The 23,544-nt window shown below is 37.5% G+C and overlaps 1 protein-coding gene across 2 annotated transcripts in view; it reads right to left on the bottom strand.

Annotated features, from left to right (window-relative positions):
• Positions 1 to 23,544, bottom strand: part of NEBL (nebulette) — a 261,626-nt gene that overhangs the window by 50,222 nt on the left and 187,860 nt on the right. The window contains exons 6-17 of one of the 2 annotated variants that reach the window (XM_065627753.1): positions 22,663 to 22,764; positions 20,973 to 21,074; positions 14,125 to 14,232; positions 12,458 to 12,562; positions 9,556 to 9,660; positions 8,386 to 8,493; positions 7,298 to 7,408; positions 4,319 to 4,429; positions 2,081 to 2,191; positions 1,289 to 1,399; positions 979 to 1,089; positions 404 to 508 (exon numbers count right to left, since the gene is read on the bottom strand). The exons of the other annotated variant lie outside the window; for it this stretch is intronic. Coding sequence (XP_065483825.1) covers positions 404 to 508; positions 979 to 1,089; positions 1,289 to 1,399; positions 2,081 to 2,191; positions 4,319 to 4,429; positions 7,298 to 7,408; positions 8,386 to 8,493; positions 9,556 to 9,660; positions 12,458 to 12,562; positions 14,125 to 14,232; positions 20,973 to 21,074; positions 22,663 to 22,764 — 1,290 coding nt within the window. The remainder of the gene's footprint in view (positions 1 to 403; positions 509 to 978; positions 1,090 to 1,288; positions 1,400 to 2,080; positions 2,192 to 4,318; positions 4,430 to 7,297; positions 7,409 to 8,385; positions 8,494 to 9,555; positions 9,661 to 12,457; positions 12,563 to 14,124; positions 14,233 to 20,972; positions 21,075 to 22,662; positions 22,765 to 23,544) is intronic. 2 annotated transcript variants of the gene reach the window in all.

Here is a 23,544-nt window from a genome sequence, read left to right as displayed (position 1 = left end):
TAATTTTATACCCGAATCCTGATGTTCTGTACATATGATAGGAAATGGATGAAAAATCTTACATGTGCAGTAAGAAGCCTTACAATTTTTGTCCTTTTAAATAAAGTACTTCCTGGGCCTTGATGAAAAAAAGAAAAAGGAGCTTCATTTAAAAATAACTGTGGCTTGGCAAGGTGGTATAAGTGGTTTAGCAATCCAAAATAACAGTGTCACACCTAAAAAAGCCGGGTATTTTTTTTACTGAAAGAAACAAGTGATACAGCTTTTGGCAGGAAAATGATGCAAATGGTTCAAAGGACATTTACTCATAAGTTCCCTATTTCATGCTGTGGCACAAGAGAGGCTATTTAAACTGAAAAATATCTGAAAAGTTGCAAGTGAAGAGAGAAGCACTATTACTCACTGAACTGATGTTTTTCTGAGTACATTTTATCCTCTCCATCTCTGGAGTGTCTGGGACAGCAGAATAGTTACAGAGCATCTTCTCTGCTTCATCTTTGTACATTTTCTGAAAAATAATTTTTAAATGCCTATTTCCTGGTTTCTTGGGCTCAGAATATCCAAATTGCAACAAAAGATGCTTATTGCAGATGAGCCTCAACATCCTTGTACAGTGTTTATTTCAACCTCTGTTCTCCATGCCATTGTTATCATCACACCTTACACTGTGTCCCACACTGAAAATATATATATTTTATATTTGTAAGTATTATAATATATATTACGTGATTTCCCTTCATCTTCTCATTGGGTAATGTAAAAAGACCTGCAAGTAGATGTAAACAAATTCAATTTACATGGCATGACAGGCCTAAATACAAATAAGAATCAGGCAGTAGGACTTTTTACTACATATAAATTAATTTAATATGGGTGTGAAAGCCTCCACAGAGCTATAAAAGAAGTATTTTGAACCATATGTGTCAAGTACTTATTGTTACACAGAATTAAAACATTCAGCCTTTGAACTATGCCTACCTGACTTGCTATTTCTGAAGCCCTTTTGACGCGTTGTATTTCAGGAGTATATGGGCCAACTTGCATTCCTTTTCCTATAATTTCAGTCTCCAGGTCCTTTTTATATTCTTTCTGAAGAAAAAAGAAGATAAAAAAAGAAAAAACTAATTCTACAGTTATTTGTTCATGCTTTCTTCAAAGCTATTCTGACAGCACTATTGTGCACTACTTATTCCTTTTAGCCGAAGTATGTTCAAGAAGATTTTGTGTTTTTAACATCTCATTGTGTTTTACTTCCAAAATAATCTTAAGAGGTTCGTTCTGTACTCACCTGGCTTACAATTTCAGAAGCTTTTTTGGCTCGTTGTATATCAGGGGTATCCATGCCCACTCCCATTCCCTTTCCTTTAATTTCATTCTCCAAGTCTTTTTTGTATTCTTTCTGAAAATAATAGCATTGGAAATACTCATGTCTGACAGCCAAATTCTTTAATGGTTCCTACTTTAATCTGTGTGATTCCGCTGAACAGCATTCTTAAAACACCAAATAACTTTTGATTCAACAGCATCAGCTTTGTAGGACCTATCTGTGAGATGCCTACGCTGTAGCTGCTGACCAGTTAAAAAATTCTTTTAACAGGCTGCTTATTTCAAATCCGAGGCAGCCTTTCACATCGACCTGCCTTTACAGCTTTGGCAGTCACAGTCACAAACTCATGCAGACAAGGCTTTCTCCCTCAGCTGTGCTTTGCAAGGCTGGGGTCATAAGGCTTCAGCATCTCTCTGACTCTGCTTACCATTTGGCCCTACCTCAACAAGCAGCCATTTAGACCTAAAAGCAGTAGGGCTCACAGGTACAGTACACAGCCCAGGCCAGGCATGCTTCATGAGAAACAAGTGCCACCTGCAAAAGATGGCGGAAATATCGAAGTTCTGGGAAGTCTTAACTTTCCCCCATATGCTGATTATGCAGCTTTTAGACTCATTGCAGCAAAATGCATCGGGTATTTGGTGAAATCTGTGGTATTGCTAATGCCTAGATTGGTCACCACCTGGAATTCTCAACGACAATAATTGGTTACATTCTATCAAAAGGAAAGCTTGTACCAGGTACAGTACCGACCATGCTCGCAATTTCAGAAGCTTTCTTGGCTCGTCTTATCTCAGGAGTATCTGGGCCAACTTGCATGCCCTTCCCTTTAATTTCAGTTTCCAGGTCTTTCTTGTATTGTTTCTGTGAAGATAAAACTTCATACATCATATTCATAATAGCCAGAGAGTTACAGGTAGTTTTTGCACAAGAGATCAAATTTAAGATTTAGTGGCCATCAGAAATCTCAAGAGTCACAATTCTCAAGAGTCTGGGCAAGCTCCTGTCAGGAAAACGCATAACAAACTACAGGAGGAAACCTTTAGGAGATATTCACTGAATATATAAAACTCTACCACTGAATTTTTAATTTGGCAGTGTATGGGGGGAAATCAGTCCACACAGCTTGCTACAATTATCCTCTAAAGTAAAAGGGAAGTTTAGCTCTACAGAACACAGTGTAATAAGCTGGTACTTGGTGCCAGCCTAACTGCAATACATTTTGCTTTTAAGAAAATATTTTATTTATGAAAACACTACATGTTAGAAATACCATACAGCATTGTTTCCAGTGAACTTTCAGAGCAGGAAGTTGTAATTTATTCATTTAATAGGTCTTTGCTGAACCACAGCCATTAGGCAAGTGGCAGTACTCATCCATGAGCACTGTTTTTTCCTCACAACATAAATTATAAATAACCAATAACCAGAAAACAAAATGAATATTTGATCTTCAGCTTGTCCAAGCAAGGATATATTTCTTTTTCATCAGCAAACATATTAAAATGTAATACTGAAATATTGTATACAATGATTGTACTTTTTTTTTTTAATTAAAAATTAAAAGATTCTCCACCAGTGCTATTTGTGTTACCATAGTAGTAATCACTCTTTTTGTATTCTAGTTTATCTCTGCCTGTGGAAAACAGGTGTTTTTTTCAAAATAAATACATATAATTCAAAAGTTTCCTCTTACTTTTCTTGTTTCTTAATTATTTTTAGGTTGGACATCAGTTAGAAAGAAAAAGGAGAATATCCTTCTACTCAATGCAATGGTCTGACCACTTACTAGAACAAGAGCAAGATGACTTTCAGACTTCCATTTCTCTCACTCTCATGTGGAAATAAATGTGATAAAAAACCTCTCAACTTCACAAACCACAGGTTTTTTGCAAAAAGTATAAGTTAACCTGTGAGAAGACATCATCCCTCACTTCCTCTCTGTTAAAGGTGGAATGGCAGATGTTTCCTCCGAGCTCTGTATTGTGTAAAACACCAAGAAAAAGGTACTCCTGGGAGTTACAGCTGTATATTCCTGCACTCCTTTACAGTGGTCAGACTGGCCCCATACATGACATTCTCACTGGTGCTTATGGCTATGTAAGTATATGCGTGTGAATAAACACAAATACATACACATACATATTAAATTAATAGAAAGCATATAAATACATAAAATAAATATATATATTACTCTCAGAGTGCCTCCCTGAAGACATGAGGTGCAGCCCGAGCTTTGCCTTCCCCCTTCTCTCCCCACACCCTATAGCCCCACTGCTGCTCCCAGGCAAGAGACAGTACAAGATCAAGGAGTCTTCCACGCCCAGCTCTTCCATGGGCGTAGGTTGCACACTTTTGTGCTTCCACATAACCTCCAGAGCAACTTAGACCAACACAGTTAATACTGAAGTTCAGTTCTAAAAATATCCTCTGGAAGGAGCCTTCACCTGCCTGTTTGCATTGGATGAATCGCAAGCTCAAGAAAATCCATTCTTCAGGAGCAACTCTACTTTTCGAAGAAGGTTTTCGCAAGTAGAATAGTTTGTTTGGATAAAAGATCTTCCCAAGATGCCTGGCAGTCATCACGGATACTTATTTTCAGATAGCACGTACGTCATTCCAAAAAACTAGAAGTTGTCTCATTGACCTTTATTTACCAGTCTATTAAGTCAACCTTTTTCCACCACAGTACTAATTATACTAGCTGAACAAATAAACAGGTGGAAGAGAAAACTCAGCTTTAAATGCTGTATCTACTGACCACCCTTAACAATTTCCATTGACCTTTTAATTGCCTGAAAATATGAAATATTTGTCATAAGTTTTTTCCAGAGTTTTTCTATATTCTTAAAGCAAAACAGAAATAGTCCTAGTTTCAATACTTACATATTTCATTGTAAATTATGTAACAAAAAATGTGACTATTTTCAGTTGAGTATAACAAAGAGCAAAATTTCTGTGACATCAATAACCTTGAGTAGCATAACATACCTCATTTAGTATCTGAGCTGCGTTTTTCACTCTAATCAAATCTGGTGTATCTTCAATCACTGTCATTCCTTTTCCTTTCATCCCTTCTTCCAAATCTTTTCTATACTCTTTCTAAGGATTTAAAAAAAAAAAAAAAAAAGAGATATTTCTCCACTCAATATTGTGTGCAAGATCTTGAAAAGAAATGTCACTTATCAGATGTCTGTAGGGTGTCTTTGAAATTTCTATGAAATATAAATTAGCTGAAGTATGGGTTTCAGAGTTAAAATAGAATTTGAAATTATGAAATCAAAAGGTACAATGTTGAAAAAGTGAAAAGGTTTTAATGTAGTCGTGTATTTTCCTGTTGTTCTCTTGAAAAACAGTTCTCTCCTACACTGGCCTGCCACATTGTTCAGTGGCCTCAGCTGCCTCTCTACAGACATTTTCACTGCAGTAGCATTTACTTTTACAGACCAATATATGCTGTGCTGCAGTTTTTACCTCTGTTCCACTAACGGCATCACAATCAGGATGGATGCCCTGAATACTATACTATGACCTGCTCAAACGACAGCTTAATAAGTTATAATGTAGAAGCAATATTCCTACCATAACACTTCTGTGCCCCACTGACACAATCTATCAACATTTAGCAACTGCAGCCTCTGCAGTACTCAAATGTTCAGTATAAAATTAAAAGCACACTAGAACTTGTCCGTGGAAATTTGTTTCTTTTTCCTCTTCCCAACTCCTAGCAAGCTGATACAAGCCTATGAAGTTCAAGATCTTAAAGTTTTGTAAGGATTTTTAATTGCTCTTCCCATCTCTATGTTTGGGTTAGGCTTTTTTAAAGTAAAGAAACCAGAAAAAAAATGAAGAATATATTTTTCAGAAGGATTTATATAGACATGAATTAATACTCCTAATCATGTATTAAACTTCATAAGCAGTAGTGAGCACCTTTATCTCTGTATAAGCTCTTTACTTAAACAAAAGGAAATTAGGTCTTTTTAAAGAAGCTTCTCTTTATCATCAGAAGGATGTCCTACAACAAGCAGGAAACAACTTCTATTGATTTAGAATTAGTAAATTCAGCTATCTCTTCTGGAGTTGTTAATGTAGTTCCAGAGAAGAAAGTTGCTATTGTTACCAAATGTGAAATATTTTCAGAATTCTCTACAGTGGGAAGTAACAGAATAAGCTGGTAATTGAACAAATAATTCATTTTTTAATAAGTCCGGGTTCCTCTTCTCATTTCATGCAGTATTTATCTAAAGTTTATTATGAACCTTCACACAAAAACACTGAGCTACATCCTTGACTATGAAGAAATACATCATTTTGTTGAATCTTGAAAGTTAACAATTAATTTGACCTATATAGTCTTTGGTTTTGGAATCTGTTCCTTGAATGTGGACATAAAATCATGCAGTTATGCATCAGAATACTGTTTCCATTTTCTCACATTCTTCCCCTCTGGCCTACAAGCATGGTTTACTCCCTACACAATGAGTCATAAAACTTGAGGTAGGTATTAGGGAACATCTTAATGCATGTACCACGATGGAGGGAAGTTACATCAAAATTTTCAAAGATGAACATTCACAGCACATTTGCAACTGTGCATGCACTAACCACTTCTGTGGACATTCAGCATGCAGCAAGATTAACTCAATGAAAGGCAAGTATTTGCATTTTTCCCTAGTCAGTAGGCACACAAGACATGTACACACAGAATGATACTGCACAAACTAGACCAAGCTTGAGACTTGTCTATCTGACATCAGCGCTTATCAGAATAAATTATTTATTAGAAGATGAATAAAGAAATATCTGAAAATAAAATATTTTCTTTGCCCATATGAAATCTACCGTAGACTGGGATAAGCTGTTTCAAGAAAAAGGAAATGAACAAGGTCCAAAGTTTTTTAATTCTAGCATCCTCAGTTCACTAGTCTGTGCCACCACAAAAACATAAATTCTTAATACAATAAATATAAAAAAGGTACTGTTGGCTCTAATATTCAAATGGAGGACATCTAGCAGCTCTGATATTTATAACTACAAATTTTGATGATACATTTACTTCTCAGTTGGGTCAAATAGTAAGCCTAATCTATAGAACGAACCCATACTTGAAATCTAACATGAAAACAGTTTTGTATAACAATACAAAAAGACTAAAGATAGAAGGATTCTCAGCTATGGAAAAAAAAACTTATTTAATTTGCAATTCCACATACAACTGAAGAGCATTAGACAATTCTTAAACAAACAGTGGGCGTGCAGAAAACCTGTACCTTCTAACAAAATGTGCTTAAAGCAGATTATGTAATATCACAGCTTTATTATCAAGTTTTGGTCTTCTTTATTGTTATTGATAACATGTATGATAGATAATCATTTCAATTAAATCAGCTAAAAGTGACTACACACAGCTCAAGGCAACCATATAACCACCATAGACTATCATAAACCTGAAACAACTACTAAAAAGGAAAAACTGCCATTTGGACACCAACAGAAATCCTCCTACCCACCCCTTCATCTATCTGGAAAGAAAACTCCAGGCTGTCTCCAAAACCCTATCAAACAGACGTCTTTTGCAGTATGCTTGGAAGGTCAATAAATTTGGGCTATTTGATCCCAGGCAGGAAAAAAATCCAAAACTGAGGCCCTTAGAGGGAATGTCCTGCCAACTACCCATTTTCTATGGAGTCATCTGATTTGTTCATTTAACTCTGTTTTTCTACTTCACGTGTGCCGATCTTTACCATTTCCTTATCTTCATAAGGAAACTTCAAAAAGTATCAATTCTTACTACAGGACTATTCAGAATATAAAATGACACACCACAATTTTTACTCATCAAGTCACTTTTGTATTTAGCTACCAAGTTAACTGTAAGTTGCTCAACACTCAGTAGCTTGTAGTGATGCTGCTTCTGGCCCATTTATAGCTTAACAACAACAACAACAACAAATAAAAATCTTCTACCTCTTTCAGAAGGTTAGTGACCTGTTTTATATGCAAGAACTCTGGAGTCTTGTCTAAATCCATTGAGGGTCTTCCCTTGATCTCTTCTTCAAAATCTTTGCGATACATTTTCTGTTGAAGCAAAACCAACAATTAGTTGTACATGCATGTGCATTTTCAAGCACATTTCAGAAAGAACACTGTAAACAGACCCAGAAAGGAGACATGCCATAAATTAGTTATCACATTATTAAGTAACTTTATTACTTATTTCATTACTTAGATTATCTATACAAGACATGCACAATTTAGACAAAAATACATACAGATGATATTTCCAAAGAGAATGTTTAAGCTGATCTATGAAAGGAACAGTTTGCTTGGTCATGAAAAGAGAAGACAAATGGCACACAAGGTAATGGTTTTAAATGCATAGAAGTTTCTACCAAGAGGATGAAATAATCTTTTTTGCACTACACGAAGCAAAAATAATGGAATCAAACCGCAGCAAGGGAGACATAGGAAAATACTCTCAGGATGGACAGTAAAGCACTGGGTAAGCTTGCCTGGGAGGTCGCAAAACCTACCCCATTGGAAGTTTTTAATAAAAAGTTAGAAAAATATGGCCTGTCATAGGATAGTCAGTGCTGTTCTGGAGCCTGGGAACAGTCCTTCCCCCTTGCTGAGCTCCCCAGGCTGAACGGGCAGGAGCACATTTCAGCTAAGGCACAAGGTCACACTGGGCTTTACAGCTTCACTTGTTCCCACCTAAAAACCCTCCCTCATTAAAGATGGAATTAAAGGCAAAAGTTAAAAATTTTAGTAATCTCTGATCCAAATGACCTCTTGAGCTTCTTCTCAGTTAAATGATGGATGATACAATCCATGTCTAGTGTTTGCACCAACAGCCTTTTGAGAAAAAACAAATTTGAAGGATGAACTGTGATACAGAATAGCAAAGGGAACTACTCAGTACTAATTTGACCATATCCTCTGTTTATAAAACCTTTACCATCTGCTTCATCCATTTTCTTAACCTAAGCACAGGATGTTGTTAGCTTCTCTGTTGATCTAAATTTTGCTAGGGTTTTTTTGCTATTTTTACTAACCTCACTCTGCATCTTTTGAGTCTCCTTTGAAACTTGATACATTGGTGTATCCACAAACTCCAGCATTGATTTGCCTTTAGATTTTTCATAATTCTCTTTGTACTTGACCTAGGAAAATGAAAACAAAGGCTGTTAAGAGCTGAGAGAATGTAAGATCTGACTGCTTGCCATGGTGACAGACAAATCCTGGTTTAGTCATATTCCTTAGAGGTTTTTAATTGGAAGATTCCTCCCAAGTTTAACATGTTGGAGAAATAGGGTGGCTAGACAAGGAAGTTTTTTTCTGGAGTCATTTAGTCATTCGCTTCAAAATGTGAGACCTAAAAATTGTGAAATTTGAAGACGGCTGGAGTGAGGAGCATCAATCATAATGCTTGAACTAACTCCATGATTTTGCCTGAATGACCTACGTCTGAATAGCTGGAAGCTTTTCAGTAGGATCCTCTGTCGTGCCTCCATTAAACAACACATTTAGTGTAAGAAGAAAATCTGTGCCACAACCAGGCCCCACAGGTCTCTCTTTCAGGCTCAGGAACAGCATTCTAAAATGCACTTTTGTTTGTATCTGTAGGAGGGAAAAGGGAGGGGAAACTACTGCCTCAGTAGGGTCCAGTCTTGCACCATCATTCCCCTCAAAGCTACCAATGGCCATAACCTTAAAGCTAACAGCAAAATCACATTGAAGGACACGAAGTTCAGAGACCAACATATAACTTTTTGCAAACTCACAAAGCAAATATGCTATGTTTGGAAACCTGGAGAAGCCTTCTGACCTCATTCATTCACACTCTTGATTAAGATGGGCAAACACATTGCTTATCTCAACCAGTGTGGGCTACGATGGAACATTGTACAGAAGCCATAAAGGAAAGCAAATAGCTACAAAACAAAATACGACATACAGAATTAGTAATGCCATTTTAATTTATTTGTCTCTTCAAAAATAGTGAGTCTGAATTTGAGGAAAGTGTTAAGAATCTTTTTCCTTCTCAGGCTTCTGCACTAGGTTTGGGTCCTGCAAAAACACACTCCTCTCTCCTCATGGGGTGCCTTCTTGTTGATTATGCACGGTACATCACTGTGATCTGTCATGCAGTTTTGTGCCTGATTTAATCACTGTTAGAATGATGCATTTTTCTCTTTGCAAGATGTATTTATAAGTGTGTATACCTGACTTTGAAGCAATGCATTTTCTTTGTGATGAATTTGTTCAGCTGTATCCAGGGTGAAATGATAGAAGCCCTTGCTTTGCATAAATGATTTCTTATATTCATACTGAAACAAAAAAATATCCAAGAATGTTTTCACTAACAAAATCCAGAAGGTTTTGTAATTTAAATACCATTTAAAATATCTATGGGAGAAACAGCATAAAATAAACTACATTTTAGGTCTCCCAGATCAGGAGTTCTACTGCTAAATTTGATTTTAAAATATTGTGATGAAATGAAAAAAAAGGATATGATGAGAAATAACCTTTTAAAGTTCCTAGAGAAAATGCTTGTCCTGCTCATCCAAAAGTCAAATGTTCATATTCACTAGAAAATAAACATTATTCTTTACATTTGAAGTACAAGGGAATACATATGACGGTCTGGGTTTGCCTCCTAGTGGAAATAATTATAAATGTCATGTAACAAAATCACTTCTGTAGCACAAACAAACGAAAATTATTTCCATCTACAGACACTGACTTCATACTTTTACTCTGTTCCTCAATTAATGGAACAAAATTTTTTAAAAAAATCTATAAAATCAAATGAGGTAAACCATATAACTTTTTGCAGGCACCAGATTCAGTCTCTTAAGTCCTGTTTGTTCACCCTGTCCCATAAAATGAAAAACATCTAAGTTCCCTTTTTCTTAGCCTGTAGTTCATTAGCATCTCAAAATCTCTACAATAGAAAAAGATTTAAAGTGTGCAAAACAATGAAATAGCTGTTGTACATATATCAAATTCTTAAATTTTATGTCTCCATAGTTCATGCCAAAGAGAATTACATTTATACCATAAGAGGGGAAAGTCACACTTTGTGAACTCTCTTCCTCACTAAAATAATGAAAATAGGATGAATCTGACCTGTGAAAATCAGTCCATTTTTGTCCAAACATGCCCATGAAGCTTTCCCCTTAACTGTTGGAATTTATTCCCATAGAAGCTGACTTGTACAATAGCTTTGCATTGGTATTATAGTGTATGTGTTTCATAAAGGTGCACACACTTCTACACTCTAGGTCAATCAACAAACCAATTCAATCGACCATATTAGTTTATGAGTTTAATTAACCATACAGGTTACAATGTATCACACTGGGGCAGGTGTAGCTATGTCATGCAAAAGATGAACAGAAACAAAGTTCCAGGTAGAAAGGTATACTATAGGGAAACAGCAAAATTGGGGAATTAGCAAGAAGCTCTCTGTTTCAAAAGGAAAAACAGTCCATGCAAACAGTCTTTGGAAATTAGTTAACGGCTCAGTCAGGAAGACCATTTCATACAGTGGAAGCAGACTTTGAGAAAGATTTGGTGCTGCAGATAGGCAAGGTGGAGAACATAAAGAAGATACTGGAAAGGTAGGAGAGTAAGCCATACTAAAATCAAAGAGATGACATGAAGAAGTCAAATCTGAGAAGGATTTTGAACATGGGTTTTTTGTAAAGACAAATAGATAACAGGGACCTTAGGGGATGACAAAGCATTCTTCGTCATGCTCAAGCTAAGAAAAAATATCCACCAGCATCTGGACAATGCAAAAATCAGAAACTTAGTATTTATGGAGTCCTCAGATGAGGGCATGGACAATATGAATCAACCCTTCCTAGGCAACAGAAAGAAAGAAATTTTCCAAGAAGTGAGGAGCCTTAAGGGAAAGTCCAGGTCTCTATTTCCTTAGAGATAAGACGACAAATTGATGAAGACCACTCTGAGGGTGTTCATTTAACCAGCAAAAAGAATGCCGATCTTACCTTACACTGAAGGAAACTAGAATTAGGCCAAAATGCACATGAAGAATGCAGGAAGTGAAAGCTATCAACTCATTTACTACTTATACAAAAGGGAATAGTGTTAGCTTCACACGTCAGAGTGAGACAGACAAGAAGCAAGCTTCAATTCACCAAAGAGCAACACAAAAATCAAGTACGGACAGGAAGGCTCCATTGTTTTGATTATTTTAGACATAAGCTTCCATAAGCAGGCACTGACTCAGAAGATTACGCAATATGCTACTAGATATCAGGACTAACCCTTTGTGTGTGAAGTGCTCACCTCCTGCTGACCATGAGCAATCTGCCTTCCCAACACCACCCACTCATGTCTTTCCACAGTAGTGCTGGGCCTCTCTGTGGTTTCTGGAGTAAAGATGACACATGCAGCTAAACAGCGTACAAGCACCACACTTGGGTGCTTTTAGACAGGGAGAGAAGGTTCAGCATTGCACAGAAGCAAGGAGTTTCCTATCTCTTCCTCCCCATTCCAAGCCCCATCACTACCCTATGTCAGACCACCAGCACCATCAAAGGACATGTTTTGTTACACGTTACATGGAATGGAGTATGGGCCTATTACCTGATCCAGTGCAGGAAGACTTAGACATTTGGGAGGGAAAAAAGGCTTAGACAGAGAAGCTCTAAGGGAAGAAAGTGCTCAAGAGGCTGTTTATGGCAGGGGTCCAGATATTAAACCAGCATAATGGTCACTTCTGTACAGAGATCTGCAGGTGAACGCTTTAAGTAAGATCTCAAGCAAAACGAGATTTGTAAGGAAAGTAGTATCTCAGATCAACAAAGGAAAAAACAGACAAAGTTTCAGGCATATAAGAAGAAATGTTCAAGTACCAGAAGTCTGTGTGATTCTTACCCAGTATGTTAGTTGTTCTAATAAATTAAATATCTCTCCCTAAGAGCCGTTTTTTTCACTACATCCCCCAACTACTATTGTTACAACACTACAGTCTACTACATATGAGACCACGAAGCAAGTACCAAAAAGTTATGTATTCTACGGTGATTATACATACTACAATTCCTTACTACGTATGTTTTTCAGATCATTCTTATGAAGGCAACTTACATCACTATGCGTTTTGCTGATATTTAAAGCATGGTTTAAATATAGCAGGTTTGGTAGATCAGAGGCTGGATCATGTAGGCTTTCCAAATCTTTCTTGTAATTCACCTGGAAAGAGAATTCAGGTTATGTAAAATAAAGATTAACAAAATAATTCAGAGCTTTGTACTATAGTGTGGCCGTCCTGAAACAGAAAGTATTAAGTGCTTGCCTGAGCTATCTCTACCAGCCACTAGATGGTGGTCATTTACCATTATTTGCAGGAAAAGGCAACATCGACAAAGGATTCATTCTACTGAGCAAGTATTCGGGAACTACTCAAACTTTTCATAAAAAAGGACACATACAACAAAATCACACTTCATACGACTTTTCAAACCAGAAAGGAATTATTATTTCTTCTTTCTTTTATCTTTTCTCTTTTATTTTCTTTCCCCTTCTCCTCCCTCCAAAAAAAAAACCAAAACCAAACAACTTAGATCAAGATTATCTCCTTCAATATTTTCAGTTTAGTCATTTTTAAAACCCTTGATTCTTCTCGTTTTTCTCTTGATTCAGGAATTACACTAACTGTCCAAATTAAAATGTTGTACATAAAACAGTCAAAGGGAAGTGCTCCTGGATATCTTATTTAATACAGATTGCTTTCAGCAATGATAAGCAATATAGTCACCTGAGGCAAAAAATAATCATTTAATGAAGTAGCAGCAGGTAATTTCCTATCAGCCTATAGTAGACTTTTCCATACTTGTGACAGCTAGATGCCCATCTTCACAGGAAGAAAACTAGACACCTTTCTATCTTGGATGACAAATCTTTTAAACCAATACCTTCAGTCACCTCCACATATTTATCAGGTTCTTCACTGATTTAGGCAGACTTCAAATCAACAGTATTCAATCTGCATATCTCTTATAACAATAATTACTTCAGTGATTTTTTTACTGAACATTCAGATTTTGTAAACAATTACATATTCAGTTGGACCCTTCCCAGAGCTGTCCTCTCCTGTTCCTGTTGGGTGGAGCCCCACACTTCAGAAACACCAGACGCTTGTCTCTTGGCTATCTGGGATCACAGCCTCAAAGAAGAGTTCACATTTTTAGCATTAGAAACATTGCTAAATACATAATGCCAACAGCATTATCACTCAATATAGATGTTTTCTCCAATCTGGCTCCAGCAGCAGGCACCCATTGCTAAATTTGGTGACCGCTGTACTTAGTAATACCATTCCGAAGGTCAACTGGCAGAATGAAGTCTAAAAGATGGACATGCAAATCTGAGCTGCTCCTCCTTCTACAATCACTGGAGAGAAGCCAGCACTTCGCTCCTCTAAAGAGAAGCATCCACAACAGATCAAAATTGCCCTCTAGACCTGCTTCTTTCTTTCCTGAATACAAAGGGACTGAGTAGAAGGTGATTAGCTCAGAGTAAGCAGTCACACCTTCTGACACACATCTAAAATAGTTATGAAAACTCTGCAGGCCCTTGTAGAAGAAGCAGAGGAAGAAATGGACAACATGCTGTACCTGCTATCCAGACACACAGTGCAGCAGAGACTGCTGCTCACAGTAGTTCATAAGATGGAAAAAGAAATTCTGTTTGAGAAAAAATGTTAGGTTTTTCAGGATGTAAATGCACGTAAAATACAAAGCAAATTCACTTACATCACTCGCCAAGGTGGATGCAATCTGTGCTTGCTTGAAGGAAACACTGTCAAGAGGATTGTACTGGTGGCTCTTCATTTCCTTATTGAACTGCTCTTTGTATTTCACCTTCCAACAGAACAAACATATCTAATATTAACATGTAGCACTTAAAGAAGGCACAGAAAATTCAGACTATAAAGAAGCTTATTAAAGGCAATCACCTTATCCATAAATCTTTAAACAATGAAGATGTTTAAAGAAGCTCAGTTTAGCCACACCTGTGACTGTCTTGGTTTCAAAGTAACTTTTATGTATCTAAAGTTTACTAAGACAAAAAAATAATTTTAAGATTGTCATGTGATTACTGGCGCTGAAGGATTTATAAAAAGGAAACAGAAACAAAACCATATGATTCACTAGAGTAATTAAATAAACCAGAACTGTTTGACTAGCAACAATAATCTACTCACTGAGAATCATTCCATTCATAATTAACATTGAAAATGTGTTTTTAAAGAAAAAAAAAATTATAAGATGAATAAATTGTTAATCTTGTAAAATAAATCACTTGTAAATTTTTCAACCACTTGAAAGTGGGAAGTCAAAATCAAACTTTCTGCTCAGCCATCTTCCCACCTCCAGGTCCACATGTCACCCGTGTTGTGCTAGGCTGTCACCGCAGCCCCCAGGTCTATTTTTAATTCTGCCAGAAATTTCCCAAGAGACCCTCAGGAATCCCTCTGTAGTACAGTCCCTTCTTGGGGACAATGGCTGCCTCATTTCAGTGTTATAAAGCATCATTAAATGACTGTCTACCACCACTTTCACTCTTTTTCTTCTTGTTCAAAAGAAAAAAGGGGAACAACAAGATATGTAAAAGGAAATAAGCAATAAGTAAATGTTGAGACGATGGCATTAAAAGTAAATAAATAACAAAAATTCCATAAAACATGAAGAACCGAATGCAGAGTCTGAAAAAATGAACAAATAGTAAATCTTCCTCCTTTGCCCTCCTTGTTGTGCATGATCATTAAACATCTGGAGACTTTGCACACATGCCTTGCTTCTTTCCAACAGCTGGGCATAATGGAGGAGAATAAAAGTTCAGTCTGAATTAAGCTGCTTTCATGAATGTTAGTCAGACACCTGATATCTGAGCCTATGCAACATCCATTATAATTTACCACGCTCTGCATTAAATAAATACGTGGCTTTTTCCTTACTCCTTTTTTCTCTATTCCCACATGAATGTCTGATAAAGTGGTTAAACCACCTCAAACAATCTCCTTCAAAAATTATTTTTTCTCTGCTTTAGTTGTGGGAATCATTTCCTTTTTTCTTGTATCAAAAGGCTCTCAACATGGTTTAGCTTACACGACATCATTACGTTTAGCCACTATGCCCAGTATTTCATTAATCAGGATAAAAAGAACTAAGCCACCCAAACAGAAACCGCCCATATATGTTCAAGAACTACATTATGATTCCAGCACTTACATTAATTTTTCGAAGGAAGGAAATTCTAAAACACTGTCACTTTTAAAGAGAAACTTTATCTGAACACATGATGAACTTCGTAATCTTTCACACTAACTCATGAAAATAATATCTACTGCTTCTGGTAGATTCATCTGGTTCATATTGTTTGATATTTGCCTTGGCTTTGGATCAAGTACAAAAGCATATATCTGAACACAAAGACACTGCCTTTGTCACAGGCAAATCCACGTTCTGTATGAGCAATGAAGGAATAAATCAGAGGGCTTTTCTCTTTTAAAAGGTGTATCCAAAACTTGCCTTCTAATAAAAATCAGGCAGTGCTGCAATATGTGACTTAGACTCTGAAACCAGGGATCAAGTCAGCATGGTGAGAAAAATTGTCTTTTACTCCATAGGCATCAGCTCACATCATAACGACATCATGCACAGGAGTTTAAATATCCAAGTACTGCAAGTTGTCTTCTGCCCAGCCAACAAATGGCCTCAAACTGTGCATGTGCACCGAATAGACAATATGGTCCTTGATATTCTTGTTAAGTGTGAAAACATCAGTTCCAAGGGGACCTCTCCTCACAACTGGTTTGCCATCTTCCAGTTCCAGCCACTTGATGCCATTTTTAAAAGAGTTTTTTAGCAGTGCATTTCAATCTAGAGAGTCCAGTAATAAATCCTCGTTAGTGTCACTTCAAATCACATCACGTCACTGCTACTGAAGGAAAGAGGTGGATCCAGTGAACCCAGTCTTCCCATGGCTGTGTGTCTTGATGCCAACTTGCAGGGGGGTCCCAAATTTAAGAAGACCACCCACCAATCCAACTGTAAATGTTCACGTCGCAGTGAGGGACGTCTCAGTATCTCTAGGCCCTGCTGCCTCGTTGGGCTGCTCTGCTATTGCCTGCGCTCTCCTCGCCAACCCCACCACACATGTCACTCAGGGCAAAATGGAGGCCCCACAATATTAAGAATATCAGATGACCCTGGCAGTATCTCAAGAGCGTTTCCAGCAGTTGTCTAACTATGACTTGTCATAGGGCAGTCATTTCATTGAAAGCTACGCACACATTCACCTTCTCTTTTATCGGTGTTTTCCTGTTTCCTTTTCTCTTTTGAAAAAAAGCGTGAGGTGGGAGAGTGAGAAGAGCAAGCCCATGGATGATTCACTGTGAAGTAACGCACACGGCATTTTTCCTTCTTTTGAATAGGAGAAAGTTATAAATGCAGTTTAAAGGGGGAAAATTCTCTTGAGAGAAAGGGTTCTGATTCAAAACAAGGAAGAAAAATACTTTGTGTTTTCTAAAACAGCTGAAGAGGGGAGGTCTTAGCAATTCTATAACACGGCGGAAGAGCAAACAGATAGTGGGAGTAAAAATGACAGTTGTTAGTGGAAGCTTATCTACAAATTTCATCATTAACCAAAAGCTTTACTTTAATGAGGGTTTAAGCAATGGCTACTTATTTACCAACTTAATTAAAGTCTTAAGTTTGTTTATTTTTTTAGAGAGTATGTATTGGGGGTTAATTTAAAAATGTGTGGAGGCTGCTCTCTAATTGTTGCTGAAGAAAGCAGACCTTGCAAGCTTTTAACACAACAACGTCCCTGAAAAACCAAACAGGAATTAAATAAGGCCTGGATAAACAAACTTCTCATCGGCCTTGCACAAAACCTATAAAAGTCAGAATTGCAGCTGGACAGAGCAGTGTCTTTTGAAGCTTTGCAGCAACATTCCTAAATCAAATCTGTAGTTCAAAGCTGTTCACACAGGGAGTGTTCAGTTTCAGAAGTGGATGACATCACCCACTGTTCAGATTTACAAAGAAACTACAAAAATTGAATCATTCAACCACTGGGATCCCAGGATGAAGCAGATACTTGCAGCTAAAGCATTTCCTCATGACCATATGAAAACATATTAAAAGAAGTGAAAAACCTGTCAGAGCACAAAGACATTGAAGGAAATGTGACATAAACAAAGAGCTAAATTAAATATTGGTTGCTAAAAGCACCGACAGAGCTTAAGCAAAGAAAGACTGAGAAAATCTTAGGCTTTTTGTGTAGTTACTGATAATCTCAGAGAAGGTATCTTTTGAAAAACATTCTACCTCTAACAATTTTATTTCTGAAACAATAAGCACCAGATTCAGCATAAAAAATGAATATCCAAAATTATTCATCATAAACCAATTATTGAACACCATAAGGGGAATATTTTATATCAGCAGCTCTTTGAAAAAGCTAATAAAACACATCAAAAGACATAGAAAACATGTAAACAAGAGCTTGCTTTTATAAAAAATACAAAAAATAACCCAAATTATTCAATATACATTCAGCAAATTGACAAGCTTCATGTTTTCACAAGGGCTAACAGTTTCTGGTTTAAATTTGGTTTAAAATAAACAGAAAGGGGTTACTGCATGCTGTGGGTAAATAGACTAGTCCTGGGAGCTCTTATTTTTGCTGCTGCTGTTGACAAAAGTTTTCTTAACAAAAAAAAAGGAAAAAAGATGTGAGGGGTACACTGATTTTGTAGAGCCTTGAGTGCCAGTCAAACATTAACACTATTTTTTTCACTTTGTTTGCCTTCCTGCTTGCCTTGATTGCTTTCTCTCTTCGTTACACCCACACTGCCTGACCTCCTCTTGCTCCTGTTTCTCTATACTCCCTAAATTACCTACCCATATGTACCACGTTAAAACATGTTATCATCTTCTCTTCCCATTACATCCATCAGAATTGTCAACTTTGCAAATTTACTGTGAGGGTCAGATAACTAATATTTCTCTGCATGTCGCAGCTTATAGATTTGTGCTATTAATGGAGATTGTCAACTTTCAGCACAAAAAGTTTATAATGCTCCCATTTGCTGAGAAACAAATGGAAACCCTAAAAGCCAGAAAGTCTGGAGACAATAAAGAGATCGTCAACTTTACTATTTTTTAAATCTTGTAATTGTTACAAGCTTGCTTCACAATCCTTGCATGAAGAGGCCTGACATGACTGACCCACATTTAGAGCTTTTCCTCTCCTACAGCACAGGTGCATTCTTCATCCTGCCCCACCACCCTGCTCTTTGGACACAGGGGTCATCTTCATTTTTCTGTGCTCTTGATTTACGATCAGTGTGTCTAAGTGTTATAATGATTCAAATAATATATAAAAACATTCGACAACTCACGGCCACAGCCTTCCCTTCAGGGGAGGTGGGGAATAGCTGAGTGCATCCCCGCTCCTGTATTTGCAGCCTCCACGCTGCTCTGTGCAGATGCCCGGCAGCAGAGTGCTGGGCTGAAGCGCTGCCTCCCGTTCTAAAAGCACGTGGCCCACCACACACACTACAAGTAGCCACAACAGTGTAGAGGAGAGGACAAGAGAAAGAAGGATCCCAAAACCAGGATCCAGGCCCAGTGGCCGCAGAGTTTGGACCACCAAGGTTTAGTAAGAATCTTCTTTATAAAGGAACTGTAAGGAAGTTACATTTTGTCAACAGCTCCTCTCCTGCTGCCACACCTTCTGCACTATTTGGAAACTCTCAAGAAGTTAAAGTTGCACACCAAATACTCTCTTATGCAGAAGGACCTCAACTGGAACTGCTGCCATCCTGGCAATGAAGAGACTATTACAAAGCTTCTGCAGATACAGCATACATTGTCCAAGAGGAAAAGCACATCTAATAAAAATGAGATGAAAAGTGCATTGACGAAGCCACTGATGCAGCTGGCTCAGCATCAGCCTGCACATCCCCATGATCCAGCTGGTATTTTTTGATTGTTGCAATTGCCACAACGTCAGGGGTACCAGGGTCAGTGAGATGGAGAGAGCTATTGGAAAGGGATCTGCTTGGGTCCTATTTGTGACAACCAACAGCTACAAGCCCACTAGATGCTGAAACAGGCTGCAAGGAACTGAGTGTGTAGACAGCCACTGAGTAGAAATAAAGAATACAACTCACTAAATTTAGAAATGAAGCCTTTGAAAAACCACTAAAGATGTTTGCTAAATGACAGACAGCTCCCTTTCCTATAAATGACAGCAGCACAGCACTAGTTCTTCCTAGAAAGCACAGGTTTACTTCCCAGCCTGCACAATGCTAAACACAAAAGAATCTCTTAGCAGACTTGCCCATCAGCAGAGGAATGGGTACACAATCCATTACAAAATGGAAGAAAGAAACCTATTGGGAAATCAAAAACTAATTTTGGTTCTGAGCACATCATTAACAAAACAATAAAAAACATGTGTTTCCTTCTTTTCCCTTTGTGCAGTATTACTGCTTCAAAATTCATGATGGTCCAGTGTGAAACAGGAAATCATGTAGCAGATATCTAAGGACAAAATTTGATGACAACAAAAGGAGCTCAACCGCTTGCAAGCAGACACTGCACTGTTCTGCAGCTTGTTCTCTATGACACATTACTCTCATTTTACGCTTGTTCTAGGGAAGATGTTTACTGTCTAGCCAAATCACAAGTATTTGCTACACAACACTGATTTTCAGACTGTTCCAGTGTACGCATTACTACATTGGGGTTTTTTTCCTACTTATGGGAAGACTGACATGGCCTTCTCCAATCAAAGGGTGTTCTCCTCCTCCTACAGGAAGGTAGAATTTGTTCCTGGGTTTACAAAAGCTCTAAGTGTAGTCTGACAGGATTACTAGCGAGGATTATGCAAGGCACTGTTAAAGAACTACTACAGAAAAAAAAAAGAAAAACAGGTCAAAAGTCAAAAATCCCTTCTCACGATGTCAGGCTGATCTGCAGTAGAGTCTTATGAGTAGATCTAACGAGTTGAAGACTCGTAAGCGGAAAAGAGTATTTTCAGACTTCTTTTAGTTATGGACTAAAGTAATTCCTCTATTTTTCTTCTTTTTTTTTTTCTTTTTGAGGTTAATTTGTAACAGAAAGTAGTACATAAAAGGTTCCATTTCAGGGGGAGGGAAGGTGGGTGGTTTATATGTCAGGCCAAATTCAGATCCCATTACTCACATTAGCAAGCAGTTACACAAAAGACCTCAGTTACTTCAGTGGGATTAATCACAGGGTAAGGTTCCACTCAAACTGAATGAGTAGCAAAATTTGCCTCTAAATTACATGCCGTTAATATTTTAGAAAATCTAGATAATTTGTATAAATATACACCATCTCCACAAAAGACGGGTTGTAACAGTTGTATTTTTGCATTAAAATGTATATTCTCATTCCTAAAAATCTTAAATTTACCAGTCATTGAAATAATGTATAAAAAGAGTTTGAGAACATAATAGTCATGCAATTAGAGATGAACATCTAAAAATCTAAATATTTTCTTGCATTACTAGGAACAAGATATCTGAATGAAGTAATTGTAAAATGACAGAGAATCTTACTTGGCTTAACAGTTTTGAAACTCCTTTAGCATGCTCAAAATCTGGTCTTCCAAGTACAGCAGGCTCCTTATTCATCTGTCCCCTTCCTTTCTTGTACTCAGCCTTAAAAAAAAAGAATATAAATCACTAATAAATTGTTTGCTTTTGTTTTATCAAGAGAAATGTAAGCACTAACGCTAGTAGAAAAGGTCTCATTTAACGATCTGCATGACACTACTTTTAGAGCTGTTCTAATCAGCACTGAAAAAGAGCCCTACTCAGGCTTCAGCCCCTTAAGAACAAAATATTTATTTATTGTAAAACACAATGCACAGCATTCACAAAATTCAACGTTAAATGCACAGCTTAAAACTGAGAAATATTGTTCTCCCAATCAAGGCAGAATGAGTTACAGTGGCTCAGCATTTTTTACGCCAGTGTCTGCAGTTTACACAAGATTATTTGTAGCAGCTGAAACTAGTCTTGAAAGAAAACTGGGCTGAGGGGCAGCTTTTTTGAAATGTAAGGTCAAATTCCACTCTCATTTCTACCACTGCAGTCTTGCTGGATGTCAGTGAAGTTGCATTGGTGTGACAGAGCGGAATTTGTCCCACGGGACTGGTGTTATGTGATCTTTCCAGCTGAACTGCCTCCCATGCAAATTGCTGCAATTTTTTTGCACTGTGCATTAGAAAACAGCACAGATGAATTGACAATATGTGCTTTGCGATATCACAAACTAAATTACCCATTGCCTAACATAGGCTTCTTGCATTACTCAGGCACTGTGAATCAGCAAGGACACATCATAACAACAGACTGAGAGAAATAAAAGTCCCAAAGCCACCCTAACTCAAAGGAGGCTTGAACGGCAACTAGTGAATTTGGGTGTTGAACATAAGACTTAGTAGAAGTTCTTGGTTTTCAGAAAATCCTGAATATTCAAAAGGTAAATCTCAGGTCTCTTAAAACTGTCTTTCCATAGGTGCCTAGTCAGTCTCACAGGAAATTATTATAATAGCAGTTACTTAAAATCTTGGCTCAGGTCCTTAAATATATTTATTGTTTGAGTTGTCCACAATGAAACATAAAATTGCATCACACATTATTACTTCTCAAACTGCTCCTTGACCTATCCATTAGCGGATGTCACGGTGGAAGGGAAACGAATTTGAGATGGGAGTTCGGGGAGGTGAGCCCCTGTGCAAGAAGTGGCGTGTTTGCACAGCTCTCAGGACAGTGAGGAACTGCATTTCCATGTTGCTGCCAGCTGAGATGCAAGGAGGAAGAGCAGCCTGGGATGTGGGCTTCTCTTGTACCAAGGTGAAAAAAAGCTTGGTGTATCTTCTGAAGTGCAGTAGAGCATACAAGCATGTGACTTATTTTGAGAATAGGTATCACAAATAAAGCTGAAACAAAACCAACTTTAGTACTATTAACATTGTTTTTAGATCAATGACCAATAGTTGCAAAGGTCATATTGTCGCATTGAAACAGAAGAAACCAATAACTTTATAACAAACCAGGGAAGGGTGTCTTTATTGTTGGATTTGGGGTTTTTTTTAATCAAACCTCCATATCAGATTTGGGGTTGCAGGTTTTCTGCTTGTGATGTTTGAGAATTTCAGCAGCATTCTAAACAATCTGTCTGAAATTGGAATAAATAAAATAACATCTAAAAAAATACAAATAGAGTAACAGGAGGACATACATCACTTATTATCTTTGTTATCTCCGTTGCCATCTTTATGTCTGGCCTGTTCAGCACTTCAGTGTATCTGTGAGTATCTTGCACATCCTTCTTATAGGATACCTATCAAACAAAAACCAGTTTTGTTTAAAACAAACAAAATAAAAACGTTTGAAGTTTATAAATAATCTTTGAATGACCTATCAACTCAGCCATCAAATTCAATACAACTCTGCCTAATTTATTCCAACACAGTTCTGCTTGAGAGGGATTATTTAGTAAGACCCACTCACAGGTTAACAGGATAAGGAAGAAATTCGGAAGCATAAAATACAATACTGAAATGAAAAATAGTTTTGCTTAGAAGCATAGTAGAAAACGAAGGCATTGCAAAGACTCAAATATTAGCTTTTATCATTAAATTTCAGAGGGCTTCTAAGAGTATAGCATTTTGCCTATGCTGTCATCTTTTTAATACAAACTAACCCATCTATGATACTGAGCACCGCAGCTACATTGAGCAGAAACTGTAATTCTACCATGGTGAACGCCTTTCTCAATAACAGGCAGCCGTGTGGCTGGTATGTAATTCAATGACACAACTCCACCTCAGCATCCCCCGCTCCCTGCAACCCCATTTAGTTGCTTCTTTACACAATCATGGGAACAAGAAGGCTGAGTGTTTCAGCATGTGGAGTACAAGACCCAATCTTTCTGCTTGTGCAAAAGCCACTACTGTAATGAATGGGCTCAGGCAATTTTGGCCAGAAGGCTAAATCACAGGTAGGAGAGGCCAAATATTCTCCATTTAACAAAGTAACCACAGGAATAGCAGAGACCTCAGGGATGTTACAGAGCCCCAAAACCACAAGTTATCTTTCTTCTCCCTCTTCAGGGTCTGTA

Source organism: Caloenas nicobarica, chromosome 2, assembly GCF_036013445.1.
Source record: "Caloenas nicobarica isolate bCalNic1 chromosome 2, bCalNic1.hap1, whole genome shotgun sequence".
Classification (NCBI taxonomy): domain Eukaryota; kingdom Metazoa; phylum Chordata; class Aves; order Columbiformes; family Columbidae; genus Caloenas; species Caloenas nicobarica.
Note: the sequence above shows the minus strand (reverse complement) of the source record. Positions and strands in the feature narration are given on the sequence as shown.